Raw genomic sequence first — 24,613 nt, forward strand, 5'->3', positions numbered from 1 at the left:
GCTATGGCCTAACATATCTAAAGTAGGCAAAAGCTAAATATGCTTGGGAACAGGGAGAAGAAGAAAAAAAACGAGGTGACTTGAGTGAATGTTCACCAACAATGGGTTAATTATTAAGTATGGTATATTCACTTAAAGAAATATTATACAGGTAACCTTCTGCCTTGACGGGGCAAGCCCAGGGTTTCAAACCAGTGACCAGAGCGTTCCAGGTTGATGCTTTCTCTACTGCGCCACCACGGGTCAGGCTGGGTGTGAATATTTTTAAAGCTGTTGGTATGAATATATTGCCAAATTCCTCTCCTCTTATACTGTCACCAGCTCATTATATAACTAAGTAGTTTAATTTTCTATTCTAAGCAATAAATATGGAGGAAAAATAGATTTGGAGAACATATGAGACCTAAAATAAAAACTCCATATTGTGTGCTGTCTGGACCCCATTTGGTAAATAGGAGGGCCTCTAATGACCTAAGTGCAAATTCCCCTCCCCTCTCTGTGCCTGAGGATACGGTCCCCTAGCCCAACAACCCTACTTATCAAATGGACCAGGTACAATTCCAGCTTATTCTGAGTAGCAGGTGTCCGCTACCTGCCAGCCCTTGGATTATTCAAATGAGCCAATCATATCTTCACAAGGAAACCAAAGGGCATTTCACTCTCTTGATACCACAAAACCTGTCCCTCACAGCAGCTGTTCGGGCTCTTCCTGAAGGCAAGCCTGTGTGGTGGGCAGTGTCCTCCTCTCCGCAGCTATGTAGGTTTGCCACTAACAAATTGCTACCCATCTCATCGGTCCAGTGTCAGGTGTTGTGTTCAACCATCCACATGACCCTACTGTGGGAATCCTTCTCTCATCAACAGGGGGAATAAAGGCATTTATGTAACAGAGCGAAAAGGAAATTGTTTTACATACTGAGTTTGATAGACAAATAAGACATTTCTTCAAAACACATACAGAGGGTTAGAAATAACTATCCAAAGGCTTGGACTGGATACTATTTAGAAATAATTAGTAAGTGGGAAGCAAAGAGAATATCCAATGAGTATGTCAGAGAAGAGAAGAGTTCAGGAACAAGGCCCTAGAAAGCAGAGTCCTTTGCAGTAGAAGGAAAGCCAGAGAAGAAGTTAAAGAACTGGCCTAACAAGCAGAAAAGATCAGAAAACGACACTTGGACAGGTAAGGAAGGGAAAGGTGGGAATGGCCACCAGAGCCAAATGCCACAGAGAGAACAAGATGAGAAATGAGAACTGGTTTTGAGATTTAACAGTTTCCATAAGGTGATGGGTGAGTGACATCAGACTGCTGCTGTCTGAGAGCAAACAGGAAATGGGCACGTGGAGAAAACCAGTCCCTCCAGAACCACAACAGCAAGACTGCGTGTAAAACGATCAGGTCATTTAATGCGTACTAAGGTATAAATCCTTAGTTTCATACATCCTCTGTAAAGTTCTGTTTGTTTTTTATAAGGGAGGATGAAAGTCTTAACCGAGAAACAGACATGTATTTCCTGAAGCTAACTAGTACTGTACACCAAACAAAGGCAAACACTGCTCAGTTTTTTCCATTTCATAACAACAGCCTAAACCATTTAAAAAAGACACAGTACCTGTTCCATGACCTCAGGTGCCATCCAGCAAGGGGTTCCAACAAAGGTCTTTCTCACTTTATTTCGGGTGATATCACCACCAGTTGCTAAAAAAGCACTAACACCAAAGTCTGAAATAGAATACAACAGCCGCAAGGCATTAAAAGAACAGTTAGCAACATAAATGAAAAGTTCTATATACAAACAGCATGACATCTTCCTTCTGTTGAACGTGTGTGTGTGTGTGTGTGTGTGTGTGAACAAAGGAAGTCTCATTCGGGTAGAGAAAAAGAAAGAGGCCAGGACGCGGCGCCACTGTGCAAGAAACAAGAAGTATACATCCGAGTGGACAGGCCAGCTCGAGTGAGTTCCTGCCACTGCTTCATTTCTAGACTAAGTTAAAACCCAGCTTACCAGGTCCTCATTCCACTCCTCTTTACCCCCACACACCATCATCAGCATCTCAGGTTCGCCTCCTTGCTCCACTCCATTCTTTCATTTTATCTTCCCAGACTGAAACTCTGCCCCTTAAACAATAATTCCCTAATGCCCCTCCTCCCGTCCCTGGTAACCAGCATTCTGCTTTCCGTCTCTAGATTTTGACTACTCTAAGTGGCTCATAGAAGTGGAGTCATACAGTATTTTTCTGTTTATAACTGTCTTACTTAATTTAGCATATTTTCCTCAAGGTTCATCTGTGTCATACGCAGTATGTCAGAATTTTCTTCCTTTATAAATTGAATACAGTAATGATCCATTTTATGTATGTACAAACCACATTTTGTGTATTGAGTCATCCACTGATGAACATTTGGTTTGCTTCCAGGATTCAGCCACTGTGAATAATGCTGCTACAAAAATGGGTCTGCAAATACCTGTTTGAGTCCCTACTTTCAGTTCTTTGGTGCTACGTACCCAAAAGTCGAACTGCTGGGTCAGACAGTATTTTTAATTATTTGAGGAACTGCCATACTGTTTTGCACTGCAAGCTCTACCATTTTACACTTCCACTAAGAGTGAACAGGATGTTAATTTCTCCATATCCTTGCTATTTTCTGGGGGTTTTATTTTGTTTTGTTTTGACAATAGTAATCCTGGTAGGGGGGAGGTGGTATCTTCTTGGATTTTGTTTTTTTAATTTAGAGAGAAAGAGGAAGGGAAAGAGAGAAACATTAATTTGTTGTTCCACTTATTTACGTATTCATTGGTTGATTCTTGTATGTGCCCTGACTGGGGATCGAACTTGCAACCTTGGCGTATCAGGAAGATGCTCCACCCAACTGAGCAACCCGGCCAGGAGGCCTTTCCTTGTAGTTTTGATTTGTATTTCCCTGATGATTAAATGATGTTGAGCAGCTTTTTATCTGCTTATTGGCCATTTGTATGTCTTCTTTGCAGAAATGCCTATTCAAGCACGCTTTTAAATACCTTGTTCTTTTGTTAAGTTTTAGTTCTCTGTAAATTCTGGACATTATTAGTATCTTATCATGTATATGACTTGCAAATATTTTCTCCCATTTCATGGGTTGCCTTTTGACTCTGTGGTAATGTCTTATGCACAGAAATTTTTAATTTTCAATTTGTCTACTTTTTCTTCTTTGGCATCATTATCTAAGAAATCACTGCTTAATCCAATGTCATTAAACTTTTGCCCTACGTTTTCTTCTAAGAGTTTCACTGTTTTAGGTCTTATATAGACAGACCTGTGATCCATTTCGAGTGAATTTCGGTATATCGTGTTACGGGTCTTTTTCATGGGAGTATGATTTTTCTCAGCACCATCTGTCCTTCCCCCACTGAATGGTCTTGGCACCCTTGTCAACACCATTTTTCACCATATACAGGGTAGGGCAAAAGTAGATTTACAGTTCCGAGTAGGCAAAACAGTTTATTCTTGTATTATTATTTATTATTGTACTCTTTTCCATAAGAACAATAGTAAACCTATTTTTGCCACTTCTTGTTTGTGAGGGTTTATTTCTGGGCTTTCTTTTCTATTTTATTGGTCTCTATCTTTATGCCTAAACATACGGTTCTTATTATTGTCATTTTGCATTAAGTTTTGAAAACAGGAAATGTCAATCTTCCAGCTCTGGCCATTCATTTTCAAGACTATTTTTACTATTTGAGGTTAAAATCCTCAGGATTTGGACAGTGACTGCACTGATTCTGTAGATCACTTTGGGTAGCACTGACATTTTAACAATACGGCTATCTCCCCCTTTCTAGTTTGCGTTATGCGACTTGGCTTTTATAAAAGACTTATATGAGTACTGGTTTTCACTAACCAAAAGAAGCCCAAAGAAAATTTTCACTTTAACCAAAAAAGCCATTATACCAATGCAGGTGTTTTTGTGAGAGCAAGTGGCTTAAAGATAACTTTCTGAAAGAGGGCAATATTCTTTAAGCCATTTTGACTTACGAAAAATTTCACTGAAAACCCGTATAGACAGCATGTGGTTGGATCATGCGTTTTTTAGCCACTCTGCCAATCTCTGTCTTTTGACTGGAGAATTAATCCATTTGCATTTAGAGCAATTACTGATATGAAGATACATTAGACATTGTGTTATTTATTTTCTTTGTCTTATAGTTTTGTCCCTCATTTCCTGCATTACTTCTTTTGTGTTTAGTTGCTTTTGTTGTAAAAGCTTAATTTTTTTTTCTCATTTTAGTCTATATTCTATAGCTATTTTCTATGTGGCTACCACAGGAATTACATTTACCATTCTACAATTAAAACATTCTAATTTCAATGTATACCAGCTTACCTTCAATACATAGAAAGACTCTTCTCCTTGACAGCCCTGTTCCCACACTTTTTTGTTGTTGAAGCCAAAAAATTACATCTTACAACATCGTGTGTTCAAAAACATAAATGAATAATTCTTTTAAATGCATTAGTCCCTTAAATCATGTAGAAAACAAGAGGGAGTTACAAACTAATGTTACTGTAATACTAACTTTTAGGCCAATAATTGTTTTTAGTAGGGTATTAGTCTCTTAAATCATGTAGAAAACAAAAACAAGAGCTACAAACCATTGTTACAATAATACTTACAATAACAGCTTTTATACTTGCCCGTGTATTTACCTTTATTGGATCTTTATTTCTTCATACTGCCTGGAGTTATTGTCTAGCATCTTTTCATTTCACTTTGCCGGACACTTTGAGCATTTCTTGTAGGACAGGCCTAGTGGAGACATATTCTCTCAGCTTTTATTATTATCTGGGAATGCTTTTTATTCCTCACTTTCATGGAGTTTTACCAGATACAGGACTCCTGGTTGATAATTTTTTTCTTTTAGCACTTGAATATATTGGCCCACTGCCTTCTGACCTCCAAAGTTTTTGATGAGGAATCTGCTGACAACTTTATTCAGTATCCCTTGTGATGAGTCACTTCTCTCTTGCTGCTTTCAAGATTCTTGTCCCTGGCTTTTATAAATTTGGTTATAATGTATCTCTGTGTAAGTCTTTAAGCATTTTTCTTACTTGGGATATCACTGGGCTTCTTAGATATTTATATTCGTGTCTTACATCAAATTTGGGAAATTTTCAGCCATTATTTCATCAAATACTCTCATTGCCTCTTTCTCTCTTCTCCAGGCTTCCCACAATATGCTGGTCCACTTACTGGTGTCCAACTAGTTCCTCAGGCTCTGTTCACTTTCCTTCAAGCCTTTTCCTTTCTATTCATCAGATTGCTAATTTCCATTTCCCTATCTTCGAGCTCACCAATTCTTTCTTATGCCAACTCAAATCCGCAAGTGACTCTTCCAATGACGTTTTCATTTTACTTCTCTGAGCATCTTCAAAATGGCTGTTTTAAAATCTTTGTCTAGTAGATATGCCTTCAGGTCTTTTTCACTGACCATTTCTGTTGATTTATGTATTTCTTTTGAATGAGCTGTACTTTGACGTTTCATTGAATGCCTTTGATTTTTTTGTTGAAAACTGGAGATTTGAATCTAATAATATGGCAACTGTGGAGATCAGATTCTACCCCCTTTCCAAGGTTTGCTGTTTTTTTGTTAATGTTTTTGTGTTTTAGGTTGTTGTAGACTGTGTCTATGTCAAACATCACCTTGAGGTATAAACTTAAGGTCTTCTCAGATCGTTTCTGCACTTTTTCCTTGGCATGTGTAGTCACTTTCCAATTTTCCCTGTAAATGTAGTTTGTTTTTTTTTAAACATTTCTATTTTTTTTGAAAGAGAGGAAGGGAGGGAGGGGTAAAGGGAGAAAGAAAGAGAGAGAAAGAAAAACATCGATTTGTTGTTCCACTTATTTATGCATTCATTGGTTGATTCTTGTATTATGTGCCCTGACCAGGGATAGAACCCACAACCTTGGCATATTGGGATCATGCTCCCAACTGACCTACCACCTAGGGCAAATGTAGTTGTTTGTTTAATGTTCCAGGATTAAATGTCTAATTCCAAAAGAGGAAAGAAGAAAAAAATTTTAGAAAGGAAAAAAGGTATTGGCCTGTGAAGCCCCCGGAAACCATTTGGGGTGGCAGGGTGTAACCATAATGGATGCCTGCCTCTAATCCTGGCACCTTTGATGTCAGAAGCAGCAATCAGTGATCAGAACACAGATGACTGATATTTGGAGAACAGAAAGCTTTTGTTTTTGGGAATCACACCCATCAGGATTCCTGCTCTATGCAAATTGTTCCAAAAACATATGCAATGTGGCTAATAGGAGAGGAATGAGAGGCTCTGAAATTGACCAAAATAACCAAAATTTAACTTCCAAGATCTTCTCTAGAATTTTCAAGATTTCAAAGGTCTATGGAATTGCAAAACAGTTTCAGTAAGTCCTCACTTAACAATAGGTTTTGTGATTTCAAGTGAAACAAGGTATAATGAAACAAATTTTACCATAAGCTAACTGATACAAACAAGAATTAAGTTCCTACAGCATCTCATCAATATCATAACAAAATGATGCATAAAATGTTATTCGAGGACCTCACTGTGTATCAGACAGATTGTACGACTTCAATTGCTGTCTATGTGGGAAGACAGATTCTTGGTGATTCCTAGTCACCATTTTCCCAGAATCCTCTTTAGGTTTTTTCCACTTCATTTTGCTTCTCTAAGCAATGCAGCACAATTGCCCCATGTTGAATTTACATAAACAGAATCACGTGCTATATACAGGGGTAAGCAAAAGTAGTTAATAATAATAAATAACACAATAATTAATAAATAATACAAAAACAAACTCACATACTCACAACTGTAAACCTACTTTTGCCAACCCCTGTATTCTGACTGGCTTATTTCATTCTGTCTTTACAATTTATTAATGTTTTTGTATATAGCTGTAATTCTATTCAATTTCATCACTAGACAGTATTCTAATATATATACTAACCACAATTTATCCATTCTATAATATTAATGAAGGGCCTGGGACTGTTTCAAACTTTTAATGCTTATAAGCACCATGAGTTTCTTAGGCCATGCATCTAGAAGCCAAAGTCTTAGAGTATGCATAGCTTTAACTTAATACAGTGTTTATACTAATTTACAGTCCCACACTCAGAGTCTAAAATTTTTCCTTGCTTTATATCAAAACTAAAAACTGGTATGTCCTAGTCGGATAGTCCGAATGATTAGAGTGTCGTACCAATATACCAAGGTTGCAGGTTCAATATCCAGTCAGGGCACATACAAGATACCAATGAATACGCAAATAAATGGAACCAATCAATGTTTCTCTCTCTCTCTCTTCCTTCCTCTCCTTTAAGATAAAGCAATAAGTAAAAATTAAAACAAACTAACAACTGGTATTGCTAGAAGTTTTTGCCAGCTCAATCAGTGTAACATAATATTCTAATGTTATTCTACTTTGCTTTTAACTGATTACTAGTGAGGCTGAACACCTTGTATTACATTTATGTTTTGATGTCTTCATTTGGAACATCTTAAATCTATTTTTAATCAGATGTTTTTCTTAGTAAGTTCTTTATATTCTCTAAATCTGAACCCTTTACCAGTATTCATGCTGCAAATGCCTTCCCTATTCTGTGGTTTGCCTTTTTAATGGGGACAAACTGTTGGTTGCTTCTGTGATGAACAGAAGCTGCTAATTTTAAGAGTTAAATTTATTGATCTTTTCCTTTCAGTTAAAGCACTATGTGACTTGGTTAAATATTCCCTTACCTTAGGACATGAAAATGTGTGTCTCAGTTATCTTCTAAAGCTAGAGAAAGAACCAAGTTTTGGTGATTATCATCCTTCTGCCTAGCACCTGACTGCTATTACAGTGTACATGGGACCAAGCTGAGGTTTTCTCAGGTAATCTGCTTGCTCAACAACCCGGGGTCTGCCGTTCTGGATTCTCAGCCTGAAGCAAGGGTTCTTTTACCAGTATAGCAGCACCTTTGGCAGACCCTGGGCTCCAACTCTTATCTCTTAGGCTCTGAACCTCCCAAAAGTGCACTTCTACCTGTCAAATGCCTCTTCCTAATTGGCAAATACCCCATCTTTCCCAGTACAGAAGCAGCTCTGAATCACCTTTCTATAGCATATGTATTCTTAAACTCAATGAGGTTTCTTGACTAGTTCTCCTTTAAAGGAAAGTAACAGAATGCTACAAGAACCCATAGGAGAACCTAATGAGGTAAAAGGAGTGGATAACTAGAAGGTAATGAAGAATGGTTAGAGAAATGTCTACGATCAGAAATGAAGATTGAGTACTGAAGAGTATCTTGAGAGTCAGCAGCGATGTGCCAACATAGGATTCTTGACTAGAAACGGTGCAGGGAAGAGAAGAGCAAATTAACGAAGAAAACACAAAGATGAGTAATGTGGTTCCATTGATCATTAAATCAAAAATAAAAAGAAATACTAATTATTACCTGCAATCTGTACTGAGCCATCTTCTCCAAGAAGAATATTTCCAGCTTTCACATCTCTTTAAGAAAAACAAAAGTTACATATTAAAATAACATGTATTCTTTGGAGTCATTTAATTTAAGCAACTGTTTACTATATTCACATAACACAGCAATATTTAACTGCTGCATTTTGCATTAAAGGCTATTAAGGCCAATAGTAAAAATTTTTAAATTTTAGTCACTTCTACTAGACTCCAAACATTATAAATAGAAAGCTAGAATAACAACATATAGATTTTTACTATAGTATAAAATCTAGAAAACCCAAGGTGATTAAATATGCGATGTGGATAATAATAGTGGCCAAAAAATTTGACCCTCACCTATTCTACTTTGTTAAATATATTGATTTTTTTCTACACCCTAATATATAATCAAAAATTTTAAGTGGTCGGTATGTGGTTGAAAACGGGTTATTCAATATACAGATGATGTACTATTATAGACTTATACCCCTGAAACTTATATACATTTATTAACCAATGTCACCCCAATAAATTCAAGAAAATAAAAAAGGTAAAAAGGAATTATTATATGACTGTAACATAAAGATATAAATTATTTAAACATCTCTATATTTTATTGGTTACTATAGCAACTCAAGTAATACATGAATATATTCCTGTTATAAAACTAAACATCACTGAAAAGGCCAAAGTCCCTTTTACAACTATTCTCAAGTCTAGTATTTCCTCCAAATTTTCAACCATTATCAGTTGGATTAATGGAATATGTTCTTATAAAATAATTGGAGGGAGAGGGCTTCCCAACACAAATGATATCATGCTAACCATTCCAATCTATAACTTGCTTTTCTCGTGCAACAACATGTTAGTAGTATCTGGCAAAATTTTAAGTCCTTAAACTCTGTGAGTAGCAAATCCACTTCTTGATAACCTAGAGAAACTCTTACAATGTACAGGAAATGGACAAGGGGGTTCACTGAGCATTTTGGAATAACAACCCCAAATGGTAACAGCCTAGAAAGCCAACAACAGCAGAAAGGTTAAATTAATCCTGTTATATCCAAGATCTGAACAAAGTCATTCAACATGTTACGGCTTGCAATGCCCTCTAATACAGACACTTTTCAACCATTTTTTTTCTCATGGCACAAATATATTAGTTACTAAGGAAAGAAAAGGTCAGTGACCCTCTTTTTCCTTAGTAATTAGTTTATGTGTGCCATGAGGAAAATAATGTTTGAAAACTACTACTCTAATACATCCTGCGAAGTGAACAAATCAAACAGAAGTGCACTTTGCATGACACCATTAATATTAAATACAAACACACACACGCACACACACCTTTCCGTATACACCAAACGGACAGCAATGAATAGGTTCCTTTTGTGGGAAGGAGTGAGACTGTAGTCAAGGGGAACTGTGTTTGGATATCTTGTAGGAAAAGACTCATCTATTTATTTTGTAATTAAAAACATGTATAATTAAATAAACAAAAGAGAGCCAGCCCTTGAATCTAGACAAGAAAGAAAAGCAAGGCTAGCTCATGGAGGAAGGCCTCGTTTGTCATGAAAAGGGACCAGTGCAAAGCACAATTCTTTATCCCTTTCCTGTCCATCTTGTTCTCTCCCATCTTTACATATCACCATTCCTTGGTAAACAAGGAACAACAGTTTTCACAACTGTAGGTAGCAGCATCACCATATCAGAGTATGCAATACCTTTCCTGAATATATACTAAAGCATAAGAAAATTATGTTGCTGAGTATTTTGTACTGCTTATAAATACAAACAATTTACAGGACATTTTCCCAGAGGATGACTTACAGTGGAGGCTAACTTACTTTGCTCTACAAACCTGAAGTTTCTGACTCTAGATACTTATGAACAGGAGAAAATTGAGGACATTCCCTTCCCTTGGTGACAAAGACCATTCAACTGAGTCAACCATGAACCTTCAACTCCCTTTTTTTCTGAGCTCATCTGGATGTCACCTAAAACTCAATGGAAAAAACAATGTATAGTTTAGCCACTTCCTTCTCTGTGCTTTTACATCAGGTTACAATACAATGTTAATACAGATCATGAAAATATGATCATACTTCTGGGTCTTTCTCATTTCATCATGAGCCATCTCACTTCCTATATCATAATACATTTCTGTATCACCTGCACTTATTTATTTAGTATTATGATTAGGACATAGAAGCATCTCCCAGATATTCATCAAATAGATTTCAATAAGCATAAAGGACACAGCCTGTCTCAACCTCTTATGGAACTAAGTATGATATTAAATAAACCCAAGAAAACACTAAAATAAAATTTGATTGTTTTCTGGAGAAAATGAAGTATGAAAACAAGCAATGAAACTAAATATCAAAATAAAACTTGATTATGCCCTCCCATCGTGCCAGCTCCTCCTAACTCTGTTCCAAACCTTAAGGTTATAAACCAATACAATGCAGTCAAATAGGATGACCCGAACTACTCATCAACAGGACATCAGTTAAACTGTGGTATATCTATATAACGAAATACTATGAATACTAATGAATATAATATGTGTTAACATGGAGCTATCTCCAAATATAATCTTAAGTGAAGAATATTACAGGTAGCATGTTGCCTTTTTTTTAAAGCAGGAGGAAGAGGAATACACACATTATGTTTATATTGGCCTAAAACCTCTCCACAGGGAGTCACAAGAAAATGGCAAGAAGTGGGTTCCCTTCAGACCACAGTACTAGGGGTTCAGGGAAGACTTGTATTTTTTAGCACAGTTTTAGATTTACATAAAAATTGAGTAGACAGTGCGGAGGAGTTCTCATAACCTAGTACAGTTTCCCCTACTGTTAGCATCTTACATCATTATGGTATTTTTGCCACAATTAACAAACCAGTACTGATGCATTACTATTAACTAAAAGTAAAACTCCAACATTTACTCAGATTTGTTTATACCTAATGCCCGTTTTCTGTTCCAGGGGATCCTATTCAGTATATATATTACATTTAGTTGTTATTTCTACTTAGGCTCCTCTTGCCTGTGATGGTTTCTTTGACTTTCCCTGTTTATGATGACCAGCAGGGTCCCCAAACTTTTTACACAGGGGGCCAGTTCACTGTCCTTCAGACCATTGGAGAGCCGCCACATACAGTGCTCCTCTCACTGACCACCAATGAAAGAGGTGCCCCTTCCGGAAGTGCGGTGGGGGCTGGAAAAATGGCCTCAGGGGGCCTCATGCGGCCCACTGTAGTTTGGGGACGCCTGACCTTGAGTTTTCAGGAGTAACGATCTAGTGTCCTGTAGGACTCCCATCTAATGGAATGTGCGTGTTTTCTTCATGATTAGACGGGTGTTATGAGTTCTTGAAGCGAAAACCACAGAAGTAAAGTGCATTTCATCACATCATCTCAAGAGTATACAGTATCAGCATAATTTAGCTACAGCTGATAGTGAGGCTTATTTTTTTTTATCGTATGCCCTTTTGTGCTGTTTGAACTTTTTAAGACATGTATATGTATTAGCTATTTAATAACGTTTCCTAAGTTTTGTCTTTCATAAGTAGAGAGTCAGTCATCCCTTTTCAGCAGAGCCTTTGCCTTTCCTGAGCCATCTGCCAGATAATGAATTCATGACCCCCTTTGGAAACCGCAAGCACAATCTACAGAACCGCTTCCCGGAGGAGCAGAGGAAAGTCATGCACAATCTACAGAACCGCTTCCCGGAGGAGCAGAGGAAAGTCATGCACAATCTACAGAGCTGCTTCCCGGAGGAGGAGCAGAGGAAAGTCATGCACAATCTACAGAGCCGCTTCCCGGAGGAGGAGCAGAGGAAAGTCATGCACAATCTACAGAACCGCTTCCCGGAGGAGCAGAGGAAAGTCATGCACAATCTACAGAACCGCTTCCCGGAGGAGAAGCAGAGGAAAGTCATGCAGCAAAATGGCTCGCTGGACAACCAAACACACCCAGTCTGTCCTCACACACCACCAGGACAACTGACCTTTCAAGAAGGTTTTCAACTAAATATCTGGCGATCAATCCAGTTCTTGATTCAAGAACTGTTTTTACTCTGCCACAAAGAGTATAAAGCAATCCAGGTGCCCCATCCACTCTTAAATAGTAAGAATGGTGAGTTGTTTCTCATGGCTTACTGCCATTTCTCACATGTCACTATTGCACCAAAGCTACAAATTCCTTTTAAAATGAAAAGAAATACCATAGACATGCTTGACTTTCTCATTAGTACAGCACACAAGTTTTTCCCCATAACATTTTTATGACTCATCAATCAAAACAGTTTATGGAAAACTTGGAAAAGGTCAAAAGAAACAAATCATAACAAAAGCTGGCAAGCACACTACATGTAGGCATATTAAACTGATTAAACAGCTAACATTTCTGTTAGAGCTAAATTCTTTACTGGGAAAAATACTTGGGTAAGTAGACACAGAGAGAAAAGTATAAATCTAATTTAGGACCTATTCACCCCAGTCTAAAGCCAGGGGTCCCCAAACTATGGCCCCGAGGCCATTTATCCGCCCCCGCCACACTTCCGGAAGGGGCACCTTTTTCATTGGTGGTCAGTGAGAGGAGCACACTGACCATCTCATTAGCCAAAAGGAAGCCCATAGTTCCCATTGAAATACTGGTCGGTTTGTTGATTTAAATTTACTTGTTCTTTATTTTAAGTATTGTATTTGTTCCCATTTTGTATTTTTTACTGTAAAATATGTGCAGTGTGCATAGGGATTTGTTCATAGATTTTTATAGTCCGGCCCTCCAACGGTCTGAGGGACAGTGAACTGGGCCCCTGTGTAAAAGTTTGGGGACTCCTGCTCTAAAGTCTAGAGGACCAAGGGGAAACACAGCAGAGATGGAGGAAAACTATTTGACCTGATCCACCAGGCTAACACAAATCAACCTGAAACAACTGGACTTTAAAGAGATGTGAGGTAGCAAAACCTACTAAAAATACTGTGAAGCCAGTGGCCACAGCCACCATCATAGCTGCTTGGCCCATGCAGGTTCGCATTGGATTCGGATAGTCGGTAAAGAAACAATGGAGCCAAGAACTGGTGGGCCATCAACTTTAATCCTAGCTTGCAACCTGCGGGCAAGTAAAACAAACATTGGGCTCCAAAACCCACTCATTCAGTGCTCACAAAGCTACTGACTTATCCAGGTTTCCTAGAATTAAAGATTTCTAGCTCACCAGCCTTATTCACCTCTGTTCCCCATCTCCTTCTCTCTGCACAAACTGGCTTCTACTTCAACACTCTGCCATCTTGGCTGCTTCTCCTGGCCTCCTCCACGTGGCCTCTCTCTGCTCTCCTCTCTGCTTTCTCCTCTAATGCTAATCTCAGGAACCGAGAGAGCAAGCTCCAGGTCTGCCCCACTTTATAATGCAGAAATCAAAACCTTTAATCCAATATACAAAATAGGGAAGTCTCTAATACAAAGTCACTTATCTGAGGCATGATGGGATTGCACCACCCCACATCAAAAAGGGTGGGAAAGGCTTAGTCCTAAAACCAAGCCCCAGGCTACAAGGATCCTGCCTGCCCACAGCCCACCCCCAACATACATTAATATCACCTAGGCAATGGGTTTCCACATGGGCAGAGCCATCTTTAACAAAGTGAGCATAATATATTTTATCTGCCCAACAAATACCTATCTCTGTTTCCCAGTAAAACAACTCCCCCCCACGCCTACTGAAGTCTCAGCATACCTCTCAGCTAAGCATAGCAGCAGTTCTCAGCCTTGGCTGCATATAAGAACTACTTGGGGAGGTTTGAAAAGTCCCAGTACCAAAATTTCATCCCAGATCAATTAAATGAATTTTTAGCGGTATGTTGGGTAAACAAGTGTGTTTAGGTTTGCTCGGCTTGTATTTTGCATTGGCTTGGGCAGCACCATGTGTGTATAGTCTACTGAAGGTTGCAGTACTTGCCCTCAGGGCGGCAGATTGTAAATTGCAAACTGCCTGCCTCCATAGGGAGGAGGCGACTGTTTGCCAGAAAAGGTGTATTTCCACCCAGCTGTTTTGCTAGAGTGCTGAGGGGCTTGGGAGCCCTGGTGAGGCAAGTGGGGGCCTGTGAGTCCCCAAAGGCAGAGAAAGAGTGGGGGTTTGGGAGCCCTGAGTGAGAGGGAAGTGGTCTTCCCTGCCTGTTTGCTCGTCCGCCATTAGGAGACTCTAATAAACGAAATGGCCCACCATTTTCTGGCTCCATAGTCCCTTTACCATCAGCCCAAATTCAATGCGAATTTGCATGGCCATGGCAGCAGCCACTGGCCTTACATGGTGGATCCAGAAATTGGTACTTATTACCGTTCCCCAGATGGTCCCAATATGTAGTCAAGGTTAAAAAGTCCCTGATTTAGGCCCTGGCTGGTTGGCTCAGCTGTAGAGCATCGGCCCAGTGTGTGGAAGTCCCAGGTTCGATTCCTGGCCAGAACACACAGGAGAAGCATCCATCTCCTTCTCCACCCTTCCCCCTCTCCTTCCTCCCTGTCTCTCTCTTCTCCTCCTGCAGCCAAGGCTCCATTGGAGCAAAGCTGACCCAGGCGCTGAGGATGGCTCCATGGCCTCCACCTCAGGTGCTAGAATGGCTCTAGCAGCAACAAAGCAACACCCCAGATGGGCAGAGCATCACCCCTTGGTGGGCATGCCAGGTGGACCCCGGTAAGGCGCATGCAGGAGTCTGACTGCCTCCCCACTTCTAACTTTGGAAAAATACAAAAAAAAAAGTCCCTGATTTAGAGAGTGACCTAGAGCAGTGGTTCCCAACCTTTTTTGGGCCACGGACCGGTTTAATGTCAGAAAATATTTTCACGGACTGGCCTTTAGGGTGGGACAGATAAATGCACAAAATAAAATTATGCGACCGGCGTAAAAACTGTGGTATTTTTAAATATAATTGTCGAACTTACGAGACAAGTGTCAAGAGTGACTCTTAGATGGATGTAACAGAGGGAATCTGGTCATTTTAAAAAAATAAAACATTGTTCAGACTTAAATATAAATAAAACGGAAATAATGTAAGTTACTTATTCTTTCTCTGCGGACCGGTACCAAACGGCCCACGGACCGGTACTGGTCCACGGCCCAGGGGTTGGGGACCACTGACCTAGAGAACATCCATTCCAGCAACACAGCAAACGATTCGAGGCAAACACGGCTTTCATCATTACTGCACAGGCCTTTGCATCAAAACACACTATTCCCTCGCCACAAACACAAAGAGCTGCTGGCGAGGTTAGGGGGAAATGTGTCACATAGCTGAACATAAAATAAAAAAGGAAATCCTGGTTTCAGAAATAAAAAGGGGCAGTTTAAGAACCAGAGCTGTGAGCCTTGGGAGACAGACTATGTTTTTGCTGTGTCTTCATACGTCAGAGGCACAAGGGAGTTCCCTGGGGCCTCTTTTATAAGGGCACTAATACCCCTCATGAGGTCTCCACCCTCATTACATAATCACCTCCCAAAGACCCCACCTCTAACTCTCCATTCACATTGGAGAATGGCTTTCACCATATGAAGTTTGAGAGGACACAAACATTCAATATAAAGCTCCCTCCCACACACATGAGGAGCTGTTTTTCTCTTGCAGCTTTCAAGATATTTCTTTGTGTTCAGATTTCAACAGTGTGACTAAGAGGAGTCTAGGTATAAACCTTTTTGTATTTATCTTAATTGTAGTTCAAGCTTCTTTAATTTGTACTGTCTTTCTTCAAATTTGGCAGTTACGGCCATTATTTCTTTCAATATTTTTTCTGTCTCTTATACTCATTTATGAGAGCTGATCTATTTTACAAAGTAGATGTTAAAATCATATAAAATTGAGCACAGACTAAATTGGTGCCTGAACTTCATGTGAATCAATTCACTGCTTTCTAAAAAAGCCAGGGACCATGATGTGTATTTCAGCTTAATTTACTATTAATTATATAAATTCTGCATATGTAAAGGTTTAGGAAAAAGATATACTTTTATTGTTTTCTGAAGTGAAGACTTTGACATTTAATAAGCCATTTGGTTTATTTAAATAATTTCAGTGGCAGCTCTAAATTCTATTGAGCTAGCAACTACAAATATGTATAACTGATATTGAACAAATGTATACCCATCAGTCCACATGCCCAGTATTGTCGTCTATAGGTAGGTGACCTTTGGCAAGTTACTTAACTCACTTTTTGGCCTAGGTTTCCTTATCTGTAAAATGGGGATAATAGTCCTTACCTCATGAATTAACGGTGAAGATTAAATGAGGTAATGTAGACAATGCATTTAGAGTAGTTTTAATATACACATTTCAGTGGATGCTAGTTGTCATTATCATCTATACCAGAGGTCAACAAATACTTTCTTAGAAGCCAGAGAATTAAATATATTAGGCTTTGTGGGACAGATTTCCTGTCACCATTACTTTGTCTTTGTAGTAGGAAAGCAGCCATAAACAGTCTGAAAATGAATGGGTGTGTGTTGTTGTTTTTTTAATTTGTTTTCAGGAACAGGCATAAGGCTAGATCCAGCCTGTAGGATAGTTTGTCAATCTCTGACCAGCTACATGGCTATAGAAAAAAATTTTTTCTCTCTCATCACATAATAAATAGTCTGGGTGTTAGTAACATCAGTCCACATGCCCAGTAGGTAGTCCAGAGTCAGGGACTTGGGCTCCTTCCATTTTATTGCTCTACCATCTCTAAGTTCTTGCTACATAGTGTATGATGGCTTACCACCACATCCACATTTCAATGACAGGAAGGAAAGGGGAAATACAGGTTATGCCACTTTCCGTTAGCAGTGGTTTTCAGGAATTTGGCAATGTCTAGAGACATTTTTGGTTGTCACAGTGGGTACTGGGGGGGAGGTGCTACTGCCGTAATAGGTAGAAGCCAGAAATGCTGCGAAATATATCCTACAATGTACAAGACAGCCCCTACAAGAAAGAACTGATGAACCCAAAGTCAGTAGTGCTAAAACCTGGTAAATAGTGCACTGCACTTTGGTTCTAAGTGACCTGCATGGATGGCTATGAAATGTTGCCTTTCTTATGGTGATCATGTGCCCAGTAAAAATGGCTTGTTTTTTTTTTTAATTCAAGAAGGTGAGTCATATTGGGGGCCAGTAAACAGCCTCTGGCACATTTATTTCGAGAACATTGTGTGACGAACACAGAATCAGAACTGAGACAGTAACTGTGTCATGTCTACTGCCAGTATCGAGGTACGTGTTCACAGGGTTATCACCATCCAAAGGACAGGAGTCCTGTTCTTAGGGCACCTTTTCTTCCTGACAGTGTGGGAAATATATTTCCAAATGCCCATTCTTTAGTCCTCCTTTTTAAGTCATTTGTTAACACCTTATTGTAACTTTGTATAAAACTAGTATAAATTTAGATGAAAAATACTTTAAGTTAACCGTTTCCGTTAAACTTCATAAATGAGAATTTGTTTTTCTTTGTAAGACTTAAAGCTGGCCAGATAATTTAGACAATCAGAAAGAATTACTTTTTTCTTAGAATGAGATGTTTCTATAAATAGCTGATATCACCCATTTTACACTGATTTTCTTTAAAGTGCTGCAATTCTCAGAGTAACCTATTCAAAAGTGTGTATGTGTGAGCTGGTAACCTTGCTTTTTCTCTCCGTGTTCTGATAACTCCTTAAAACAGTGGTAGTTCGGACCTGGCTGGTTGGCTCAGCGGTAGAGCATCGGCCTAGCGTGCGGAGGACCCGGGTTCGATTCCCGGCCAGGGCACACAGGAGAAGCGCCCATTTGCTTCTCCACTCCTCCGCCGCGCTTTCCTCTCTGTCTCTCTCTTCCCCTCCCGCAGCCAAGGCTCCATTGGAGCAAAAGATGGCCCAGGCGCTGGGATGGCTCTGTGGCCTCTGCCTCAGGCGCTAGAGTGGCTCTGGTCCCAATATGGCGACGCCCAGGATGGGCAGAGCATCGCCCCCTGGTGGGCAGAGCGTCGTCCCATGGTGGGCGTGCCGGGTGGATCCCGGTCGGGTGCATGCGGGAGTCTGTCTGACTGTCTCTCCCTGTTTCCAGCTTCAGAAAAAATGAAAACAACAAACAAACAAACAAACAAACAAAAAAAAACAGTGGTAGTCAACCTGGTCCCTACCGCCCACTACTAGGTGTTCCAGCTTTCATGGTGGGTGGCAGTGGAGCAACCAAAGTATAAATAAAAAGACAGATTTAACTATAGTAATTTATAAAGATTTATTCTGCCAAACTTAGCAAAAATCCGACATAAAGTACTTGGTAAGTAATTCTTATTATATGCTTTCACTTGCTGTAACTCTGCTTTATAAATTTTATAAAGTAAAGTTACTTTCCTACTTTATAAATCACCATTACTGTGGAACCGGTGGGCGGTTAGAAAATTTTACTACTGACAGAGATACAAAAGTGGGCGGTAGGTATAAAAAGGTTGACTATCCCTGCCTTAAAACCTCAGTTTTACAACTTGGTAGTCAATCTTTTAATCAGTTGTTTTCTGGGCTTTTGCTGTCTGTTTGTTGAGGGATTAGGATTAAATAGGCAATTTTTAAATTCAGGTATAATTGACTAACCTGTAAGATATATCAAGTGTACAATGTGATGGTTTGATATGTTATGTACTGAGAAAGAATCTTCCCCCACTGAGTATATTAACACATCTATCACTTTACATATTTCTTTTTTTTTTTTCTTGGCGGGAACATTTAAATTATAGTCTCTTAGCAAATTGCAATAATGCAATATATTGTTACCAACTACAGCCAGTGCTATATTAATGTCCTTTGTTCAACATCTTTTCATTATAATATTAATGAGATGCTGCATCGACTCAATGCTTGTTTATATCAATTTGCTTATGGTAAAATTGAGTTCATTACACATCATTTTGCTTAAAAGTTGCAGAATCTACCGTTAACTAAGAATTTACTGCATATATAGATAGCTACCATGCTATACATTAGATCCTCAGAACTTACGCATCCTGTAATTTGAAGTTTGTATCCTTTTTCCAGTTTCTCCCTAGTTCTCCCACACCCCAGTTTCTGGCAACCACTTTTCTATTCTGTTTCAATTAGTTCAACATTTTATTTTTAATTTCACTTATAAGTGGTACCATGTGGTATTTACCTTTTTCTATACATACCATATTTTTATCCATTGATGGACACTTCAGTTGTATGCATATCTTGGCTATTTTGAATAAAGCTTCTATGGATATGGGAGTATAGCGCTCTTTGAGATAGTCATTTCATTTCCTTTGGGTATATACTAGAAATGGAACTGCTGGATCATGTGGTAGTTCTACCTTTAATTTCTTGAGGAAATTTTATACTGTTTCTTATAGTGGCCGTACCAGTTTACATTGCTACCAACAGTGCACAAGGGTTTCCTTTTCAGCATCTTCTGTCTTTTTGCTAAAAGGCATTCTAACAAGTGTAAGATGACATCTCATTGTGGTTTTCATATGCATTACCCTCATACATGTCCAGCATTTTTTCATGTACCCATTGACCATTTACCTGTCTTCTTTGGGAAAATGTATATTCATGTCCTTTGCCCATTTTTTAATTGGGTTGGGTTTCTGTTGTTGTTATTTTGGCCTCTGAATTGTGTAAGTTCCTTGTATATTTTGGCATTAACCCCTGATCAGGTATCTGGTCTGAAAATATTTCCTCTCATTTAGTAGGCTGCCTTTTTATTTTGTTGATGGTCTCCTCTGCTGTTTTAGAAGCTTTTTAATGTAGTCCCAGTGGTTTATTTTTGCCTTTGTAGCTTTTACTATTGGTGTCAAATCCAAAAAAAATCATTGCCAAGAACAATGTCAAGAAGCCTACCCTCTATATTCTCTTCTCTTCTAGGAGCTTTTCTTTTTTTTTTTTTTTTTGTATTTTTCTGAAGCTGGAAATGGGGAGAGACAGTCAGACAGACTCCCGCATTCACCTGACCGGGATCCACCCGGCACGCCCACCAGGGGGCGACGCTCTGCCCACCAGGGGGCAATGCTCTGCCCCTCCGGGGCGTCGCTCTGTTGCGACCAGAGCCACTCTGGCGCCTGGGGTGGAGGCCAAGGAGCCATCCCCAGCGCCCGGGCCATCTTTGCTCCAATGGAGCCTCGGCTGCGGGAGGGGAAGAGAGAGACAGAGAGGAAGGAGAGGGGGAGGAGTGGAGAAGCAGATGGGCGCTTCTCCTGTGTGCCCTGGCCAGAAATCGAACCCGGGACTTCTGCATGCCAGGCTGACGCTCTACCACTGAGCCAACCAGCCAGGGCTCTTCTAGGAGCTTTATAGTTTCAGGTTCTAAGTTCAAGTCTTCAATCCATTTTGAGTTGACTTTTGTCTATGGTATAAGATAAGGGTCCAGTTTCATTCTTTGGCATGAGGATGTCCAGTTTTCCCAGCAGCAGTAATTGAAGAGACTATCCTTTTCCCACTGTATATTCTTGACTCCTTTGTCAAAAATTAATTTGCCATATTTGCATGGGTGTATTTCTTCTGAGTTCTCTATTCTGTTCCATTACTCTATGTGTCTGTGTTTATGCCAGGAACTGATGCCTCCAGTGTTGCTGTTCTTTCTCAAGATTGCTTTGGCTATTTGGAGTCTTTGTGGATCCACATGAATTTTAGAAATGTTTTTTCTTATTTCAACTTGTAGTTGCTTCCCTTATGTACCTGCACTGGGCAAGCCCAAGTTTTCGAACCCAGTGACCTCAGTATTCCAGGTCAGTGCTCTATCCACTGTGTCACCACAGGTCAAGCAGAAATGTTTTTTTCTATTTCTGTGAAAAATGCCATTGCAATTTTGATGGAAATGGCATTGAATCTGTAGATCAGGGGTCCCCAAACTTTTTACACAGGGGCCAGTTCACTGTCCCTCAGACCGTTGGAGGGCCGGACTATAAAAAAAACCTATGAACAAATCCCTACGCACACTGCACATATCTTATTTTAAAGTAAAAAAACAAAACGGGAACAAATACAGTATTTAAAATAAAGAACAAGTAAATTCACAAACTGACCAGTATTTCAATGGGAACTATGGGCCTGCTTTTGGCTAATGAGATGGTCAATGTCCGGTTCCATATTTGTCACTGCTAGCCATAACGTGATATGATGCACTTCCAGAGCCATGACGCATGCGTCGGCATCACCAGAAGTAGTACTGTACGTGAGCGACGCTGCGTTTTGCGGCACCGCTACATACAGTACTCATTGACCACCAATGAAAGAGGTGCCCCTTCCGGAAGTGCGGTGGGAGCTGGATAAATGGCCTCAGGGGGCCGCATGCGGACCCGCAGTAGTTTGGGGACGCTTGCTGTAGATCACTTTGGGTAATATGGACATTGTAACAATATTAAGTCTTCTAACCTATCTTTCCATTTATTTGTGTCATTTTTTTTTTATAAACCTCTTATGGTTTTCAGTCAACAGATTTTTTTACCTCCTTGATTAAATTTATTGCTAAGTGTTTTGTGCTTTTTAATGCTATTGTAACTGGGATTGTTTCCATTTCTTTCTGATAGAGTGTTCTTAGTGTTTAGAAACGTAACTAATTTCTGTACATTGATTTTGTATCCTGCAACTTTATTGAAATTGTTTATTAGTTATACTTTTTGATACAGTCTTTAGAGTTTTCTATATATAATATCAGGCCATTTGCAAAGAGAGTTTAACTTCTTCCTTTCTGATTTGGATGTTGTTTCTTTTTTTCATTCCTACTTGGTCTGGCTAGGCCTTTCAGTGACATGTTCAATAACAGAGCTCAGGGTGCACCTGGTGGGTGGTGGCACAGTGGATAGAGAGTTGATCTGGAACGCTGAGGTCCCTGGTTTGAAACCCAGAGGTTGCAAGCTTAAGCACAGGCTCATCAGTTTGACGAGCATAAATCCCAAGGTTGCTAGCTTGAACCCAACCAAGGCCACTGGCTTGAGTAAAGGGGTCATCACTGGCTCAGCTTGAGCCCCCTGGTCAAGTCACGTATGAGAAGCGATCAATGAACAACTAGGTCATGCAACTATGAGCTGATGCTTCTCATCTGTCCTTTCCTACCTCTCTCAAAAACGAAAAAGAAAGTGGTGAGAATGGGCATCCTTGTCCTGTTCTGATCTTAGAGAAAGCTTTTAGCTTTTCACCACGGAGCATGATGCAAACTGTGGTTTTGTCATATTATTATGGCATAGTATAATAATATAATAACATATTATTATGTTAGGTACATTCCCTCCAGACCCAGTTAGCAGTTTTTATCATGTAAGGATGATGAATTTTGTCAAATGCTTTTTCTGTATCTTTTGAGATGATCATGATTTTTATCCCTCATTTTGTTAATGTGGTAGAGCGTATTGATCAATTTCAAATGTTGAACCATCTTTGCATCTCTGAGATAAATCCTACTCAATTATGGTATGATTCTTTTAATGTATTGTTCAATTCAGTTTACTAATATTTTGTTGAGGATTTTTGCATCTATGTTCATGAGAAACATCAACCTGTAATTTTTTTTTCTGGTAGTATCCTTGTCTGGCTTTGGTATCTGGCAGGGTAATGCCAGCCCTGTAAAATGAGTTTGGAAATATTCCTTCCTGTTTTATTTTTTGGAAGAGTTTGAGAAGGATTATTGTATTTCTTTTAAAATTTGGTAGACTCCTCCAGTGAAGACATTCAATCCTGGAATTTTGTTTGCTGAGAGGTTCTGACTGATTAGATCTCCTCACTAGTAACTGGTCTCTTCAGATTTTCTATTTCTTTGTGATTCGGTCTTGGAAAGTTACACACTTCTGGAAATTTATCCATTTCTTCTAGATTATCAAATGTGTTGGCATACAATTGTTCACAGTAGTCTTCAATGATTCTTTGTATTTCTATGCTGTCAGTTGTACATCTCTTTCATTTATGATTTTATTTGGGCTCTCTTTTTATCTTGATGAGCTTAGTTAAAGGTTTGTCAATCTTATATATCTTTCCAATAAATCAGCTTTAATTTTATTTTTTTCTATTGTTTTTTAAATTTGTATTTTGTTTATTTCAACTCTGATCATTACTCTTTCTTTCCTTCTCATTATTTTGGGCTTTGTCTGTTCTTTTTTTTCTAGTTCCTTTAGGCGTAGAGTTAGAATTATTTGAGATTCTTCTCATTTTTGGGGATAGGCCTGGATAGCTATGAACTTCTCTCTTAGAACAGTTTTGCTGTATCTTATAAATTTTGAAAAGTTGGTGTTTTCCATTTCAATTGTTTCTAGATAGTTTTTGATTTCCTGTTTCATTTACTCTTTGATCCATTGGCTGTTTGGTAACATGTTGTTTAGTCTTCAGTATTTGTGTTTACTTCAATTTTCTCATTGTAGCTGATTTCTAGTTTCATGCCATTGTGGTTAGAAACGATTCTTGATGTGATTTCAATTTTCTTTCATAAAAGCTTATTTTGAGAGCTTGTTTGGAGGTTCTAGCAGGGGAGTGCAGCTACTCGTATATCGCTGACCAAAGAACGGTCCTCTCCTCTAAGGGGGAAGGTCATCCTCTTTGACGGAGCATGCAGCTTCAGGAGGGACACACATACAGCGGTGAGGGAATAAGGGGACAGCCACCTAGCCGGCCAGGTCAGCGGAATCAACCCCGGAGATCAACAGGGTGACAGATGTCGCAGCCAGATTGCCCTCACATCCTTAAGGCTTATTTTGTTGCCTAATATGTGGTCTATTATGAAGAATGTTCCATAAGCATTTGTAAACCGTATATTCTGCAGCTGGATAAAATGTTCTATAAATATCTGTTAAGTCCATCTGGTCTAATGTGACATTTAAGGCCATTATTCTCATTAATTTTCTGTTTAGATGATCTAGCCACTGATATATGGTATTAAAATCCCCTACTATCATTGTACTACTGTATAATATAGCTTTTTAAGTGTTATTTTTTTGAAGTTTTAATAAAAAATGTTATTTTACAATATGAAAAAATATTCAAGATATAATTAAAAGAAACAAAAGAGCAACAGACAAAATTATACACAATTTTGATTTAAAAAATTTTAGCACATAAAAGAAACTGGAAACATTCCAAACTATTAATCAGTGATTGCAGTGACTGACCATTAAGGTCTTATGCCAAGAAATGGGATCCAGTCTT

The 24,613-nt window shown here is 39.1% G+C and overlaps 1 protein-coding gene across 1 annotated transcript in view; it reads right to left on the reverse strand.

Annotated features, from left to right (window-relative positions):
- The window catches only part of OXSR1 (oxidative stress responsive kinase 1), a 91,288-nt gene that overhangs the window by 30,125 nt on the left and 36,550 nt on the right, over positions 1-24,613 (reverse strand). Inside the window, exons 5-6 of the mRNA XM_066350697.1 lie at positions 8,466-8,521; positions 1,611-1,720 (exon numbers count right to left, since the gene is read on the reverse strand). Coding sequence (XP_066206794.1) covers positions 1,611-1,720; positions 8,466-8,521 — 166 coding nt within the window. The remainder of the gene's footprint in view (positions 1-1,610; positions 1,721-8,465; positions 8,522-24,613) is intronic.

The sequence above is a fragment of the Saccopteryx leptura genome, chromosome 10, assembly GCF_036850995.1.
Source record: "Saccopteryx leptura isolate mSacLep1 chromosome 10, mSacLep1_pri_phased_curated, whole genome shotgun sequence".
NCBI lineage: Eukaryota > Metazoa > Chordata > Mammalia > Chiroptera > Emballonuridae > Saccopteryx > Saccopteryx leptura.